The following is a 17,337-nucleotide window of genomic DNA, read 5'->3' on the forward strand; positions in this document are numbered from 1 at the left end:
TTTGATTGATAAGTTTTGTTGATTTATGACAAAAATATCTTACATTTTTTAACAAGATGGAAAATCTTGTCAAACACCCAGGGTGTTTGAAAATGCCCTATGGGTTTTTACTCAACCCCCTTCTCTTTGTTATCCTTCAATATAACCGAGAATAAATTGAGTCAAGTTTGTTTGAATAGCACATTTCAGCAACAATGCAACAATTTATTATTGTTATAAAACATAACAATAATAAATTATGAAACAAGCAACATGTGAAGACATAGTTGCAGTAATCATTTCGTCTGAAGATAAACACATGGTGGAAGTGCTCCAGAAATGTTCTTCAGGTGAAAAAAGGCCCGTTTATATGTTTCTGAAGGTTCAGATCTGTGTCCATCACTACACACAGATTTTGGGCCTAAACATTAGTAGTAGATGTGTCCAGCTGTAATAACTGAAGCTGTGTGCTAACTCTAGAGAATAACTTCAGTTTTGTTTCTTTTCAGCTGATGAAAATGTTATGACACAAATACATTAATTTGCTGCACACCGCTGTTTGTTGCTTGAATGGGTTCTTAGTCATCTGGTGACATCGTAATGCAGAGCTGATGCACAGTTAGTTCCATCACCTTTCAATCAAGGTGATGGAACTAACTTTTCTTTGTTACCATGACTAAGACAAGTTATGGTAACTTATCTCATTTGTCATAAAGGAGCATGCGAATATTAAATAGAAATGCCCCCAGGACTGAACCCCACGCTTCTACATTTTAGTTAATCGCAATAATTTCTGTGAACTGCTGTTGTGGTTGCAACATGACAAAGGGTGAAAAAGGTGAAGTGGTATGAATACTTTAGCAAAGGACTGCATAGTGCAGCCATGATGACGTGGAGTCTCCATTTATTTCAATAGAATAGAGGGATAACATAAAATGAGCTAAGCACCTTATTCTGTGAGATATTTGATGTAGGTTTATAAACCAGGATTATACGCTGGCATCAAGGAGCTCTCACTTTATTTTTAGGTCTGGAATAAGGCCTTTGCACTTCACATGAAAATGTGCAATAAACACAACTTAGGAAGCCAAAATAATCAAAGGAGTGATGCGACATCAAAGCTGTAGTAAATGGGGTAATTGTTTCTGCGCTTTGAAACGTGAGAGAAAATAGGACAATGGGGTTGTTGACAATCGCGAGTGTCTTTAATGAAGTCGCCCCGGTTTTGGCTTGTGACAAAGTAAAAAACATCAACTATTGCTATTTTTCACAGCAGTAAAATATTTTCTGTCAGCAGACTTTGTCAGAAAATGAAATGCACATCAGATTATTTTGTTAGTGTAAAAATGAATGTATATGATTTTCAAAATCATACAGTTCTGGGCAATTTGTTCTCTAAAGTTGTAAAGAAATTGCTACCTATCAATCAAATTTATTGTTTTCCATATTACACAACCTTCAGTCAATTTTTTTATAAACTCCATTAAGAAATCCTATATAATAGCAGGCACGGTTATTTTTCAAGCCAAGAATCAACTGCAGTGAGCAAACCTGTGAGGAGAACGTGCAGACCAGGAAGTCCGTCTGAGACAGGAAGTGGATGTCCAGAATGACGCCTCTCAGCGAGTTCTCGGTGTAACGGTTATGAAGGCCTGCTGACCACGAGATGGAGTTATCGCTGATGAACTCATAGTCTGGATACCTGAGAAAAGAAAGAAAGAAATGAAGATGATGAGTGTATTTTAAGATGGTTTAGCTTACTTCATATCACCAGACAGGTTGTATTTAAGTGATTTCTTGATTCAACAGGAATGGGAGTTACTATTTGACTGAAAACACTTGAAACTTGGTCACTTAAGCCACCCATAATTAAACAAGTAGGGCAAACATATTTTCACACAGTGGTTTGGGTAGTTTTTTCTCTAATAAAAAGAGATCATCCTAACCACCCCCCCAAATTTTTATATTCAGACAACCCATCTTTGAAAATTTTGAGTGTGACAAAAAAGCAAAAAAGTAAACACAGATAAGTAAGAGAGAATACTTTTTCACAGCACTTCAGCAACACAAACACTCACTTTGTCTTAGCTTCTTGCAGAAGGGAGGGATCATCTGTGGCCAAATAAACTCGCTTCTTGTCAAGATTGACGCGTCTGGCTAGAAGCTGGAATTGTTCCTCCACGTGCTGCATGTACTCCTCTATTGGGTGGAAGGCTGCCTCAGTGCCCACTTTATCCGTCCTCCTAACATGGACCCTGCAAAATCAAAAACACACATGACTGTACAGACGAGCACTGCAGGACACAGATAATGTCAATGAAGTCATTGTTACTTTGATGCGTTTTCAAAAGAAAAACAAAATGTCGAACATGTGAATTAATGTTTATTATTAGTCAGTTAAATAAAGTTGTTCGTTGTATAATGTGTCCACTCTGAAAAGAGCAATTCTTTCCAAAAAAGTATTAAAAGAAAAAAGTTAATGACTGATCAAAACTGCACTTCCACCATGGATTCCAACATAAGCGCAAAAACAGCAGTCTGCTTTTCATGCCAAAATACAATCAAATAATTAATTTTTGTCATTGATTCCTTCTTTTGATTTAATATAAGCTGCTGATTCCTGAAGCAGAATTAAAACTACAAAAAACTGTATTGTTTCTTTTGTCCTAGTCCATCACAGTTAAGTTGTTCAACACAAATATTTATTGTGGCACAATACAAAGAAGTTCTCACGCTATAAAGAGCAATGTTTTGGTGCAATTATTTTTAGGCATGAATCTATTTTAATTTTTAATACAAAAAGTGAGACAAAGTAAAAGAGATTTTGCTTGTATGAAATTTTTTTTGAAAATATTAGTCAAGGTGATGGAAGCTTTGTGTGACAGCAGACACATTATTTGTTGAATTGAAAATATAATTGATGATTTCATTAACAACTAAAATAAACAAATACAAAAAAGGACTGAGACACCATAACATTAAAGCTTTAACTTTCCTTTCCTGGAATCTTTAAAAAAAAAAAAAAATTCCAGCTGTTCTCATAAAATAAAAACCCACTGAAATTACCCACTTTATAAATTATTTTAATGTTGCAGTAGGAGAGCTATAGGAGAAAAACAAAGCTATGAGGAAACTGTGGCAAAGCAGGGAATTATAGTAGAAATCACAGGGAGATTCAAAGACAAAGGAAAGAAAAGAAATAATGAGCCCAGTTGTCATTCTTTTTAGCATCCTGTTCATTGCTTCCAGGGAAGAAGGAGAAAAACAGAGAAATCGTGGTCACAGATTTACATGTGAGGATAAGAGCGCAGCTTGAAAACATAAAAAGACAAGAACCCCCTCTCTGGCACAGAAACATCCCTCAAACTGATGGAGGATGAAACACAATTTCTTTCTATCCTGAATTATTCAATGACGAAACCAGCCGCCACTAACTCTGCATTGTGACATTTAGTTTCGGGGAGCAAATGAAATTTCCAAATCTGAGAGATCTCCCATTTAAGTTGGAAAACCGAGCGAGCATTTTCCCTATACGAGCTGCCCAACGTTTCCATGAGTTAAGAAACTCAAAAAAAACTTTTACCATCCAGCAGAGTGAATATGAAACGCATTCTAGAAGCTAACTGGTGCTAATTGAGGCCTGTTCTCTTAATTTTGAAATGGGTTGTGATTTTCTTGGCATCATTTTGCAGTTTGACCACCCAATAATGTCCTGGATTAGTCTGGCTAGAAGATTATTTGAAAGTGGAGATGAAGATTTGGAGGTAGTTGTCCTTCCTGATTAAAAACCACTTTGTGAAATGCAGCAGGGAAACGGCTCCACTACGTGATGCAGTAAGAGCCATGCTGAATAGATGGCTCTTCGGTTTGAAAGGCTCCTCATATCTTGGGGTTCTGATACATTTTCCATTTCAATATTTTTTTTTTTACTTTTCCAGAGCAGATTTTAAAATGTTTCGGACATTTAAGACCTTGACATTGCTTAAACTTTAGTAGTTTAAAGTAGTAGTATTGAATACGGTTTATTTTACATTTAGTGATCATTGATACTTTTTCTGCAAAAAAAAAAAAAAGTGGACTTTTAATGTTTTGTTTGCAGGCACCTAAGCCAGACCTAGTTTTAAAATAAAAAATGAATAAATAAAGAGCACTAAAATTGTTCTTGCTTGATTCTTCAGTGTGCTTTTAGCTTTGGGTTTACAGTCAGTAACTCAAGAAACAAAATAGTGATGGTTTAAATATTAAACTATGATGTCAATACAATAGCTGATATAAAATCCACAATGTTTGTAGACAATTACATTTTCAATTGTGTCAAGAAAGTCTGGAATTTCTTTCTTGACACAAAAAAATATTCTTGTCATTGGGGCCAAATAGTTTAGTTTTTGTCTTCTCTGGCTGAAAACAGTTTCTCCAGAAGCCAGTCACCTTTTACATGCAACCAGCTGCAAAGTTTTTTCTCTTTAAAGCATGGTCTACATTTTTGGCCAGCAGCTTCTTGGTCTATGGCAAAGTGAAAAATTCTTTACTGAAGACAATGACAATGGTATTCAATAGGTTTCCAGCAAGCAAACACTTTCACATTCCCCTTGGGGAACTGCAAGACCCATCCACTGGGTCGAGGATCCATTGGAACATCTTAGGTGAGGAAATCCTCAGAGGGGCAAAGAATTGTTGTCTTTTATTTGTTCAGTATCTTTCAACCAATTTATGGATCACAAAAACTTCTTTTAACCGCTGTGTTGGATCCACTACCTGTTTAAAAAAAAAAAAACTCAGGCAAAAGCACAAAAAAATGTCTCCAAGGTTCAAAGAAAAAGAATAAACAAGCTGTTCCTAATTTCTGCTTCTGGCAGGAGATCAATCAGTGCCTGTTCAAGGATGCTCTGAGTTATTTACGTGGCAAACACAAGCCAGAGAACGGAGGTGAGAACAGAAGGTTGAGTGGGTGACACGGATTTTGGAGTATTTCATTTGGTCTCTCTGTCTGTGATCGGACAGAGGTCCTGACATCAGGCTTTGTGAGGAGCCCTCCCTCCTGCTCACCTCCTTCTTTCATGTCTGCATTTCTTTGTTGCTGTGAAACCTCTTTTTTTTCAGCCCCGTTCTCTGTCTGTCAGAGCAACAGAGGCCGTAGTGACGCACCGCGCAGCTTTTGGCTACTCCACTCCCCCTCCGGTTTTTCTTTCGAACCTAACGGCACTCTCCCACTGCGCCACTACAGTGATTCAATTCATTCCCGTCTATTCATACAGTATTGGCAAGGCAGGGCGATGCTCATGGTGGGCGTAAAAGCATACATTAATGGCATCAAACACGCCCACACAAGGCACAGCAAGTGCTGATTCTGGCAGACTGTGACAATGGCACATAGACTGAATAAATTATTTGTTAGAGACTGACCTTGGGACTCTGGCTGTCGATCAGAAAACCGATCGAAAACAGAAACTCAGGGATATTCGGCTTTCTGAACCGTAGCCTCTATTAGAGCTTCCGTCTTTAGAAAAACAGCTCATAATTACATACACATGAGCAATAAACTCAATGCTTATGCAACATGTGCTTTGACATCAAAACATGCCAGAGCTGTTATTAAGACGCTTCCTCATTGCGTAAAATTATAGATAATGGGGAATTAAAAGAGCAGCCAAAGTAAAGTGTTTTAATAAGCTGTCAAAGTTGCAAGGAGTCAAAAGAGGAGCAGCAACGATTGCACAATTGTAGCACTTCCAACGCATATTCTCAGTTTGAGATGGCTCATGTCAATTCAAATCCCCCACTGCTTTCAATTGAACTGGCATATGGTAACTTGAACGAAGGGAAAACATGACTCAGAATATGCCAGCACAGGGAGCCATCAAGCCTGCAGTGATGCACCTGATTTTGTCATGTTTGTTCCATTCATGTATTTGATAATTTTATTTAATCTGTTCCCCCAGGAAGTTGAGCTCACAGTTTTTGCAAAATTGTTGTTATTTGTGTGTGTTTTGGGGAAGCTGCAGTCATGATGGCACTTAAGTAATTTATTCATTAAGGAGGCTTGCCTCCAGTTGTGTTTGGCTCTAGCCATTGGCTGGGTCTGTATGAGCTTCAGTTTAGGAACAAACATAGGAAATAAAAAGTCTGCTTCACTACCAAATAAGCCAGGTACATCAGGCTAGGAGGCAGGTTTGTATGTTAACGTTTTATGTCACACCCCATAATAAAGGTGGGATGAATCATGAACATCGACACCTAATGGGTCGTCTGAAAAGACAAAGTCATTGTGAGTTTTTTTCTTAAGCAACTAAATGAACTTTATGAAGTGAGAAATGTTTGTCTCACATGTTCTCTTAAGCAAATATACTTCTAACTGGAAACTTTTGGACCCATGTTTGATAGACCTCCTCAGTCCCTGCAAGCTGAAGTACAAATTTTGTACTGCTGGCCAAATGAATCTTACTTACTTATCCTGTTTTAATCAGATTTAATTGTGCAGATGATAGTATTTAAACGAGTTGAATGCAGAGGCTCCACTTTATTACCACAGAAAGTAATTTAATTGATTAGTTTTTTTTAAAGGTTTGTGCATAGATTAATGAATGAAAAAAAAAATCTGAGTACATCATGATTAGACAATTAGGTGGTTATAAGTGGAGGATTATGCATGGCTCCAAAAAAACAAACAAGATTGAAACAATTACTAACTGGAACCAGAACCTCAAACAAATATAGGGGCCATTTTATTTCTGACTGCCTGTGTTCCCATCTAGAGGCAGACAACATGATGTTTTATGCAAGTTAAATATTCAGACATAGAAGCTTCTTTTGCTCTCTTTTTACCCCAGCATACAAAATTAAAATCTAAATAATGGATTCAAACAAGAAAACTCAGAATGCAAGTTATTTTTATTTAAATTTGCAGCTTCAATCACAGTGAGCACACCAAACTGATGAGCACACACAGAAATCTGACCTGCTGGTAACCACACTGGACACAGGGAGAATGCAAGCATGTTTTTGACTGAAACAGCACTTTCTCTCTGGGTATTCTGGCTAACATTACACTGCACTAAATTGTTGCGAGTTGGATCTGCTCCTATTTTATGGCTGCAGCTCGGGTCTTAAGGGAGCAGCTCGGAGAGAGTGATGGTGATGTTTGGGACTTGTTTGAGTCGGCCGAAAGACTTTGGGGCCAAAATGTCGTCCTACATCTCTTGTCACCCTCTCCATCGACCCAAGCCTGTCCTTCTGTTCCCTGATCTTCACACTACTTCTGTGGTTTACTTTCAGTTCAACATTTACATCCTCCACATTGTTTTTAGATGCACACAGGCTTTTTCTTGCAGCGTGACTTCAGTGCGAAGTGGCACTTCTGAAAGCCAAATAACGAGATAAAAGCTTTATTCTATACCCAAATGATTCATTTTAATAACCCCTCTCTGGGTGACATGGATAGAAAAAAGGGCGGGCAATGTGTCGTGTGTTGGGAGTTCTACAAAGGAAAACACAAAGTGCAGTGATAGAAACGTGAAAAACTGCGAGAGTTGGAGGAATATAGGTGCAGCTGGATGCCTGGGGAACATAAGAAGGCTGTGGAAAATGTTTGAACAACCCTGAAGCAGAGTGAATAACTGAAGACAGAGGAACGATCAAAAACGAGGAGATCTGTGGGCCAGGGTTTGGTCGGAGAGGATTGGAGACCAAACCCCCTTTATGTCTTCATCTGAGGGCACAGATGAAGACATAAAGCAGCAACATAAAAGTAAAACAAGACAGTTAAGATAAGACACCGGGAAACCTTTATAAAAACATTCTACACTAAGACTAAGCATTTGTTTTAAACATCTTCCTCAAACAAACACAGTTTTATGGGATTCTGCAGAAACTTAAAACTACCTGAAAGGACCTGAAAGTCATTTCAAAGACTTCCCAGAATCTGACAGTTAACCAGTCATCATGGTTAACTGTTATTGCCTTCTCAAGGTAAATCCCGTACCATCTGCAACATGCTTCAATGTGGGCTAGAAAAACTGCCAACAATTATTTGCCAAGTCTTTTTTATTTCAGATTTAAAATGCTGCTAAAGAAGAAAATCACGACTGGAGAAAACGTTTGCCGACAGAACATAAGAGTCGGTTGCCGTAGCGCCTGATGGGGATTTGCTGAAACGTAAACAAGTAAACAGTTAAAAAATGTATAAGCTTTCAAGAGCGTGCTGCTCTCAAAATTGGTCTGAAGTATTTTGATCGGGTGCTCTTCATGTTCACAGTCCATCATATAATCTTTCATGGACTGTGAACAGCAGGTGAGCTGGACCAGGTAAGTTTAAAACAGTGGTGAACACCTGTAGACAGCCCAGTCCAAACAGAGCAGTAATAAGGTATATAAAATAATCCCTATTACATTGTATCATCTGAACTTTTTATCTGAACTTTATACCATCTGATATCCAGGCTTAGATGGGTGACAAGACAATTAGTCAACATAATTTGCAATATGGAAATGCATGTAAACTGTGCAAATCCAATTCATAGGTAAAATAGATTTGTAAAACTCTGATTATTATATATTATATATTATACATAATACCACTATCAACCAAACATATGTGATAGATTTTTTTAAAGATTCAATTAAAATGAAAATATAACATATGTAGATTATAGGATTTCCTATGAAATATTATATGAATAAAAAACTTTCAAAAAAGAATAATCTTCTAACCTAATTTTAAATACAATAAAATAGATATTTTCACATAGTCTGATATTTTTGGACTATTTTTTTGTGTTTTACGCTTTTCGTAAGAAATCAGACTAATGTACAGCGTTTTAAACTCAGTATTAATTTGAATAAAGAAAGAAAATAAAAGCCTTATTATATGAACGGTACACTTTAGGGAATAATTCCACTCTTGTTTTCTCTTGCTATAAACAGACTTATCTGTGGGTTGAATTTAGTACAAAGGAGCACGTACTGCATGTATTTGAAACTATGAAAAAAAAGATTTGATCAAACATAGTTGCACATGTGGGATCATTTCAAAATAAACAACAAATAAAGAGCTATAGATCTTTTTGTGTTTAATATTTTCTGGATTATACAGGTCACTGAAACAAAGCGAGATGACTTTGATTAGATAAATAATGCTTAATAATAGCACAAATTGATAAATTCACTGTGATGCTCTGGCTTTTTGAAACACTGGTTGACAGCGAAGGAAATGAAGCAAACAGTTCGCCTTAATTAACAGCTGCCATTGAAGATAAAAGAACAGATGCCAGGCCATTGCATCTAATAAAAAGTGTAGTTTCCTTGTCTCGTCCAATTTCATTTAATATAAAACAGCCTCTAGCATTGAATTCTGCAAGTTCTTAGCTAAACTGAAGGAGCTGATTTGATATGAGGTCACTGAGTGCGACAGCAAAAACAAGAAATGATCAAACAAACTGCTTTTGAAAGATAAATAAATAAAAACCTCTGAGTGATGAGTACAGAGTGATGAAATTTCTTTAAACTAGTGGATTTGCATGAGCATAAGCCGAGAATACGCCAGCAGTGCAGCAATACAAAGCAAAACCCTATAATGAGTAATATTTCAGTTTCTTTTCTCTAATAGTAAAGGAATTCTACTGTAGAGGAACAGCACAGTAACTGAGTCTTTTGTAACCATTAAAATGAAGCAATGCTGCAAACATATAAAAGAGAGAGAGTTCTTACCCGATGATAGGATGTTTGAAGCCCAGCTTGGCGGTGGTCTGCTGGATCTCCTTTTCCAGCCACGCCTGAGGGCGAACAAGATACTTGACGAACTGTGACACCCACCAGACAGACGGGTCGCCATGCAGACGCTGCAGACGCGGGGCCAGGTCCTCCGGGATTGCCAGAGGTAAGTATGGGGGCCGAGGGTGTAGACTGTCCACAATGGGCAACTCTACAACTTGAACATCCTTATCATGAGCCTCCCCTAGATCAGAGAACATACAAAATAATTGATACAGATAAAGAAAATTCCTGTTTTTGGACCCATAAAGGTGACCTATGACATCTGACACTAAGATATTAGCAGTGCCAACGATGATCAATCTAATCCATCAATCAGCCATTGTCCAGTCACACATTTTAAAGTTCTCATTGAACTGCTGTTCAAAGAAGAGGCACATCATCAACTCTGTGAAACCTTATAACTCAGCGGTTTCATTTTCATTACTTGGACTTATAATTTTAACATCCTTCCAGAAGGAAAAGGCTATACAATGGACTGTGAACTTGAAAAAGGAATCTGGATTTTTTAATGCACATAGAAGTTGCGTTACATGATCTATGACCATTGCATTTTCAGATAATTTGGGTATGAAATTTTATGTTTACATTTTGTTAAAAGGCAGCTGTCATCAAATCTAAAGAGATGAGCAAGTTTACCATTAGGGAAACTCCATAGGAAAAAAAAAAAAAAAACATTACACAAAAAGCAGCTAGAACACTTTTTATCACATTTCATAATGTTAGCAGCAACATTTGATCCTAATTTTGTCTGCAAACAGTTAACTAGAACAGCACTGTGTTACATTACATCCCGATTTATGGAGTCGCATTGATGAATTCACAATACTATGGAATAGTGGTGCATTACCTTACTTCACTTTAAAGCCACAAATTCATCAATTTTATTACCTTTAAAAAACAGACTGGGACTTGGTGGCTGCAAATGTCTAATTTTGGAGAACTAATTTGTGTCATGGACAAAAAAAGTTATTTTAAGTTTGAAACATCTAAATCTTTGGTAATCTTTCAAGTAGTTTTTATGATGAGGTTTTAGAGTTATAATTGTTTTTAATTTGTCATAATTAGCAGGAATGGTAAAAATAATTAACCATGTAACCATAATCAGGCTTCATGACTTTCACCTGCCCTTTCTCAAAGGCTACAAATACTTTTCAGTCAATTTAAATAGGAAAAGGAAGTGGTGGTTTGTGGACTAACTATGGGTGATCCAAGGGTTGAGTCCCACTTGGAAGCAGCCTCAAGAAGAAGGGTTGACAAGAGCTGATTATGAAGGTCAGTCCTTTGGACTGCACAGCAGCCTGAACTGCCAGACATCCCTGACCATCAAGGCCAAACGTTCACCCAAATACATAAATGTAGAAGCTGTGCACCTGCGTGTCAGAACAAAGGTTACAAGCGTGTACAAGCCTGCAAACTGCATGTATCTACACACACTAATTTATAAAAATGTGCACATGTGAAAAAAAGTCCTGTGAACTACAATGCATGTGGTCAGACATTGATAAGTTATGTCGGTCCAAGTAAAAATGGCAACAAACAGAAATTGCATTCACACTCTCAAACTCACACAAAGAGCTCCAGCTAATCACATCTCGCCAGAAGGGATGTGGCTGGCAGACACAACCTTCACTCCATTTCAGTCTTAAACCCCAAGCTAGGTTTGCTTGCGTGCGCGCGTGCGTATGTGTGCGTATGGGTACAAAACCCTTGAATTATGTAAAAAGACAAGTTTTGAGGCCTGTGCTCTGTCAGACGAAAGTGACTTTCGCAACTGTCATACACAGGCTCTTGCACAGCTGCAAACACAGCCTCCATAAGAAGCTTCCAAATAAATGGCATAATGACTCGTTAAAAATGGCCTTTCACAGAAAAAGAGTAGCTAAAAAAATATGCTAAAAACAACTAGAGAAAAAAAGGCTTGGATTTATGTGTGTGCACCAGAGTATGAACTGAATATAAATTAGAACAAGCATTAAATATTGAACAGAAAAAAATATTCCCAGGCTCGTCTTTGCTTATATAACAACATTGGCATGATTCATAGAAGGGGGAACGGGCATATTTTGAAGCCTGCTTTTTTGGCACAGATGTGGAGATATGAAGTATGTCTGCTTCTCACTGCTACTTAATTAGATCACAAAGCCTCTCTCAAGTATGTCTTAACTGCACAACCTCGGCATATGTTTTCTGTAACTCTTCCATGTATATGGATCTGAACTAAAAGAAAAGTTCCTGTATTGTATTTGGAGTCTAAGATGTGTACTGGCCCTAATAAATGTTTCATAAGAGACTATGAAACTGGAGAACCGAGAGTGACACCATCAAGACACAAAGTGCTGAGCTTCTCCATTCATAATACATTTGAGACAGAATTTATGATCTTTGAGTTCTCTTGTTTCAGCCTTTGCTTGTCAGGGAACATTATGTTTCGCCTTCTGCTCTCAGCATCACGCACAATGCAGAAATATTTTCACAAAGCAGTGCACTTCCTTCGGCATATTGTCTTTTTGGTCAGCCAGTCACAGTTTTAAAGGTAAACTGGGTTTCTGTATGTGAATTTGAATTTAGTCAGACGATCAGTTTTTCTAATCTGTGCTTCAAAGATGCAACAATATGCAGAGAAAAGGCATCAGGACTAGATCTGGTCATTAACACTTATTATTAATTCACCAAAATCCCAGCATTATGCTATTCGAATTTTTATATTTTTGTCTTGGCTTCTGACAAAAGGTAATAGAAAAAAAGAATGGAAGACACTTCATCAGCATTGACATCTATCACCTAGAAGAGTAAAGTTGTTTTTTGTAATTGTTGTGGAATATTTTAACTAAAACAAACACTATATTGCAGAAAACCTTTAAGAAATCCGTATTTCCTCTAAAAAAGCTTAATTTGCGTGAGATTTGTTTCTGATTCTCAGAAATAATTAAACATTCTATTAAAACAATCGAACAATAAAGTTTTTATTACAATTCCTCAAAGCAATGGAATGTATTAAGGTTTATACCCTTTTGAAGATTTAAAGGAAAATCATGACTGACATTATAATAATAGAAGTTTTGTATTTGGCAATTATGGTCAATTTAAATTATTATCTTAAAAACATGTGTACCAGGTTAATTTTTTTTTTTGGGTCTTTTTAAGCAACTATGATATCTTACAGGTTTAGCTGTTATTTTGCACCTTCTCCAATAAATTTAAATTTTATAGTTTAATTCATCACCCTCCCAAAAAACCCTGACAAGAAATGGAATTGTTTATTGGAAGAATTAATATTGAGCATATCAATTCATCAAGGGGACGTTTCTTAGTTGACAATTCAAAGCAATTTTTCCTTACATCTTAAAGTAATTTCAGTAGAGATTCAGTAGCACAACTCCAAAAAGTGATATCCATCTACAAAAAAAGTTACATTTTCTGAGTCAACTGAGCTAATAGGGTGAACCACAAAGTTCACAAGGTCTGCAAACAAAAATATACACAATAATTTATGACTATTTTTCTACAGTACTGTACATGGTTTAAGCAAATGGGTATGAAATGGTTTGTTTATAGGGTAGACATTATTGTCAGAGGGGATGAAATGGTAATGCTCAGGTGTGAAACGGAGGAGTAAACTGGGGAAAGGGCAAACTGCCTTGCAGCTTCAACCTGTTTTTCTTTTAAAAAGATTAAAGAATATAAAAGTGTAGTTATCTAAATGAAAAGGCCTGGAGGAAGAACCTTTTCACAGCATGAATGCAAAGTAATACTCCAAAAGTTGTCAAATGGGGTTAGCTGTGCTTTCCCCCTTGGAAATGTCCCAATATTTCAAATAGTGTTGCAAGAATCAATGAGCTGGTGAAAGAAAATCACCAGCCTTCCCTTTCATTGGCTGTGACTGGTGATGTGTGGGTCAAATACTTCTTCCTTGTAGTCATTAATTGTATCAAAACTAAAAACCATTTTTTTTGGTTTCCATCAGTCTATAGTCGATTCAATTCAACTTTAAGTCAGTTGCATTCATTCCAAAGAGGTATTAGCTAGAAAAGTTTAGCTTTTTGATCCAATTAGTAAATGTTTTCCATCGAAGGAAATCCCTGGGTCATTGAGTCACTGACTTGCAGCAATCTGGTGATTCTTCCATTTTCTGCTAGAAAATGGAAGAATCCTTAAGGTCAGTATGTGTTTAATTTAAATCTCAAATTAAAACTCGTTAGCCAAAGTAGAAATCGGAAATTTTACTCTATCAAAGTAAGATCAAATAAATTTATGTTAAAGCAGGGCTCATGGTTTTAAATATTGCATAAATATGTTTTTTTATATATGTTCATATTATACACTGTTCAGGCTTTTATGAACCACAATCATGATCCAACTGTCCTTGGATCAGAACTTAGCAGTTTATATACATCTCAAGAACATTTCCAGAAATATCCATAAACAGGCCTTCAGATTTCATTTTTCAAAAGCTTTGACTCGTATCCCCAAGCCGTCTTACAGAAATTCAATGACACATGCAGCCTAAACAACTTGCTTTGTTCATTGTGAGATAATGATTGGATGGTCAAGTGACAACCCAAACACTGAAATGAATGCAGGGCATCTCCAGTGACTCATCTGGCCTCAACATCCCCATTAGTGACCCAAGGAGGTCAGTTCAAGTTTGACTATTGACAATTTTATAGTATGATACTTCCAAATCATTTTAAAAACTGAAAAAAAGTATTTTGGCCTTGAGATGAAGACATCAAATAATATATGCAGTTCTATTTATAACATGTAGCACTCCAATATCCTGGATGGCTGAGGATCTGCACCAACCTTTTTAAAGACAATAAAATGAAGCAAACTCATTTTTGTATTTGACCAGTCCATCACTAATCTATATTTCCTTGTCTAACTGTAAGGTTTTCATTTGGAATTATATTATTTTCCTTTTTTTTTTTTTGGCCACAAACTATTTATCTCTGCAGTGGAACAAATCTGAGTTGAGGGTTGTGTTTGTGTGAATGTGCATTTCTTGCAATGTTTTGTTTTTTTTCCCCCTCCTCCATGTCGCATTTGCAAGAAGAAAATCAGCGGGTCCAATAATAGCTCCATTGCGATCTTTGTCTTTATCTCCTCCTCCCCTAAAGCAATATGTTTTCTTGACAGAAATACCATGTCACAGATACACATAGAATGCATTTTCTTTTGGTCTGTAAGCGTCTCAGATCCCAAGAGAAGCACTTAAAAGAGAGCAGGCTATCCATGTTATGATTTGTGGGGAAATTGGAATTTTGCTGGTTTGAGGCATTAGGCTCCAGAGAAGTTCACTCCCTATGTGAGCAAAAACATCATGAAAAACAACATTGAGGGCACATTTTCTATAAATACAAAGAGTAGGTTGTGTTTTGGTTTCAGTAATACAGCATAAAATCAATTCTATAACTTACGAGTCACAGAAACAAACCAATGACAGTTTTTACATTAAAAAGCTTCAAAGAAGTCAAGAACTTGTCTTATCCTATATATGCAAACACTAATCAATCAGCCGTATGGCACATATGGGTTCTTAAAATGTAGCTTTTAATATGCACACCAATCACACACATAAATGGGAGGAAGGGAAATACATTAAAAAGCGAAAAAGGACAAATGAAAGGCGAGAAAATATGAGAGAAAAGGCAATGGGAGAGCAGGAGATAAGAAGAGGGAGCCCAGGAGAGCACAAGTCAAATGAAGTAATATGATAAAAATATAGAGCTGGAAGAATTCAAAGATGAACGCAGAGAAGCTAAGAGAGAGAAAATAATTGAGGTAAAAGGCTGCATTAAATGCTTAAGATCATAAGTAGACTATGTTGATTAGTGCTTTAAATTTTTTTGGCATATTAAAATACATATACATGCAAAAATGTATAACAAGTGAAACTTGTAAAACATTATGTTACAAAAACAAACTTGTATTTTATCAGGATTCTATGTGATAATTCAGCACAACATAGAGTAGAACTGTGAGGAGAATAAGAATGATGTATAGTTTTTAACCTTTTTCTTGCTTGTAAATCTGAAAAGTCTAGCAGGCATTTGAATTAAATTCCCTTTACCGTGACAGTGCTAAATAAACCAACTGCCACCAATTGAGATGTCACAGAAGTAAAAAAAAACACCGAAACCTAAAATTCTACCAGAACTTATTTGGAAAATAGCCTGAGTTTAGTCAGAAGCCTTGGATTTACTTTCATCTAAATTATTTAATTGTAACTAGCACTATCAACTTGAACCTGCTTCAAGTTGAACCTTTGACAATGTTCTGAGTCTTTTGCAGTCAAAGTATGAAACCACTGAGGCCCTTTCAGAATAGCTGTATTTATATTAATATTAAATTCCACAAAGCTGAGCTTCATTTACCAGCTGGATTACTTATATTTGGAAAACAATTTTGAAATGACGTAACCTTTTCCTTCCACATAACTATAATTATGTGGTACCTTGTGATTATTTGTCACAAAATCTCAATAAAATGATATAAATACTTTTGTGAAGGACTGTATTATAATGAGGATTGAAATTGAGTGCAGAACTACAGGTAATTTATTATGTTTTTATTTCCATGTCGTCATTTCTTTTGGCATGGCTTATAAAGTGGGAAAATCCCAAAACAGGCAGTGAAGCAGAACAGAGAAACAAAATCTTATAAACCCATTTCTATCCTGGGGAACTCTGTTGGCACGCCCACTCCTGCTTGTAAAGATTTAAAGCCTTTACTGCTGCTGAAGCATTTCTCTGGAACATACACAGAGAGATCTGAGCGATATACACTAAACACATGAAGGTGTTGTAAGTGCTGGACAAAGGGCTTTAGCAATCAGGACAGGTTATGGATCATCTGTGTTTCATAAAAAAAAAAAAAAAAACTACCTATGGCTAGTTTAAGGTAATATATATATTTTTTCTTTTCCAAAATGAGAAAGTGAAGGTCATTGGATGCATAAAACCTACAGATACGCTGAAAATATAAAAACGACAAGACACCAGTGTGCAATATGGGCTGGGAGATATTTGCACAAAGTTGATGCAAAGCTGTGCCTTCCCTTCAATGTTCAAATTTGCTACTTTCTAAAAATGGGAATGAATAATAATAAATAGGATTCAAGTAAACCACCAGCATCTGTCTGAGTCACTAACCGCAACAGACAACCAAACAACCATCACGACTGAAACAGTAATGATATCTCTGCTTTTTACTCAGCGGGATGCAACCTCGCTGTTCAGCATGCATGCAAGTCCATATACAGTTTGTGCAACAGAGGCATGTTTTTCTGTCGTCTCGCTTCCCTGCAGCCCCTCGGTTGGTGCATAAACTACTTTTTTGCGTCAGACACTCTCATGAGACCTAATATGAAATGAATAAAAAGCAATTAAATAGAAAAGATAAAAGCATAAAGCTCGCCTTCTTTGCATAAAATAAAATAAAATTACAAGCATGTCAGTGATAGAGGGATGCAAACTTCTGGGATTAGCAGCTAATTTAAAAGGTGAAAATAAATTCAGAAGCTTTTTAAGTAACGGTGCAAACAAAGTTGAGCGAGCATCCTGGTTACAGATGTACAATATGCAACACAAT

The 17,337-nt window shown here is 36.6% G+C and overlaps 1 protein-coding gene across 2 annotated transcripts in view; it reads right to left on the minus strand.

The window, feature by feature from the left end:
• Nucleotides 1-17,337, minus strand: part of fut8b (fucosyltransferase 8b (alpha (1,6) fucosyltransferase)) — a 105,699-nt gene that overhangs the window by 2,197 nt on the left and 86,165 nt on the right. For both annotated transcript variants that reach the window (XM_055054278.1, XM_055054279.1), the window contains exons 7-9: nt 9,682-9,928; nt 2,058-2,234; nt 1,531-1,681 (exon numbers count right to left, since the gene is read on the minus strand). In XM_055054278.1, coding sequence (XP_054910253.1) covers nt 1,531-1,681; nt 2,058-2,234; nt 9,682-9,928 — 575 coding nt within the window. The remainder of the gene's footprint in view (nt 1-1,530; nt 1,682-2,057; nt 2,235-9,681; nt 9,929-17,337) is intronic.

This window comes from Poeciliopsis prolifica, unplaced genomic scaffold, assembly GCF_027474105.1.
Source record: "Poeciliopsis prolifica strain line A6 unplaced genomic scaffold, Auburn_PproV2 SCAFFOLD039, whole genome shotgun sequence".
NCBI classification, from domain to species: Eukaryota; Metazoa; Chordata; class Actinopteri; order Cyprinodontiformes; family Poeciliidae; genus Poeciliopsis; species Poeciliopsis prolifica.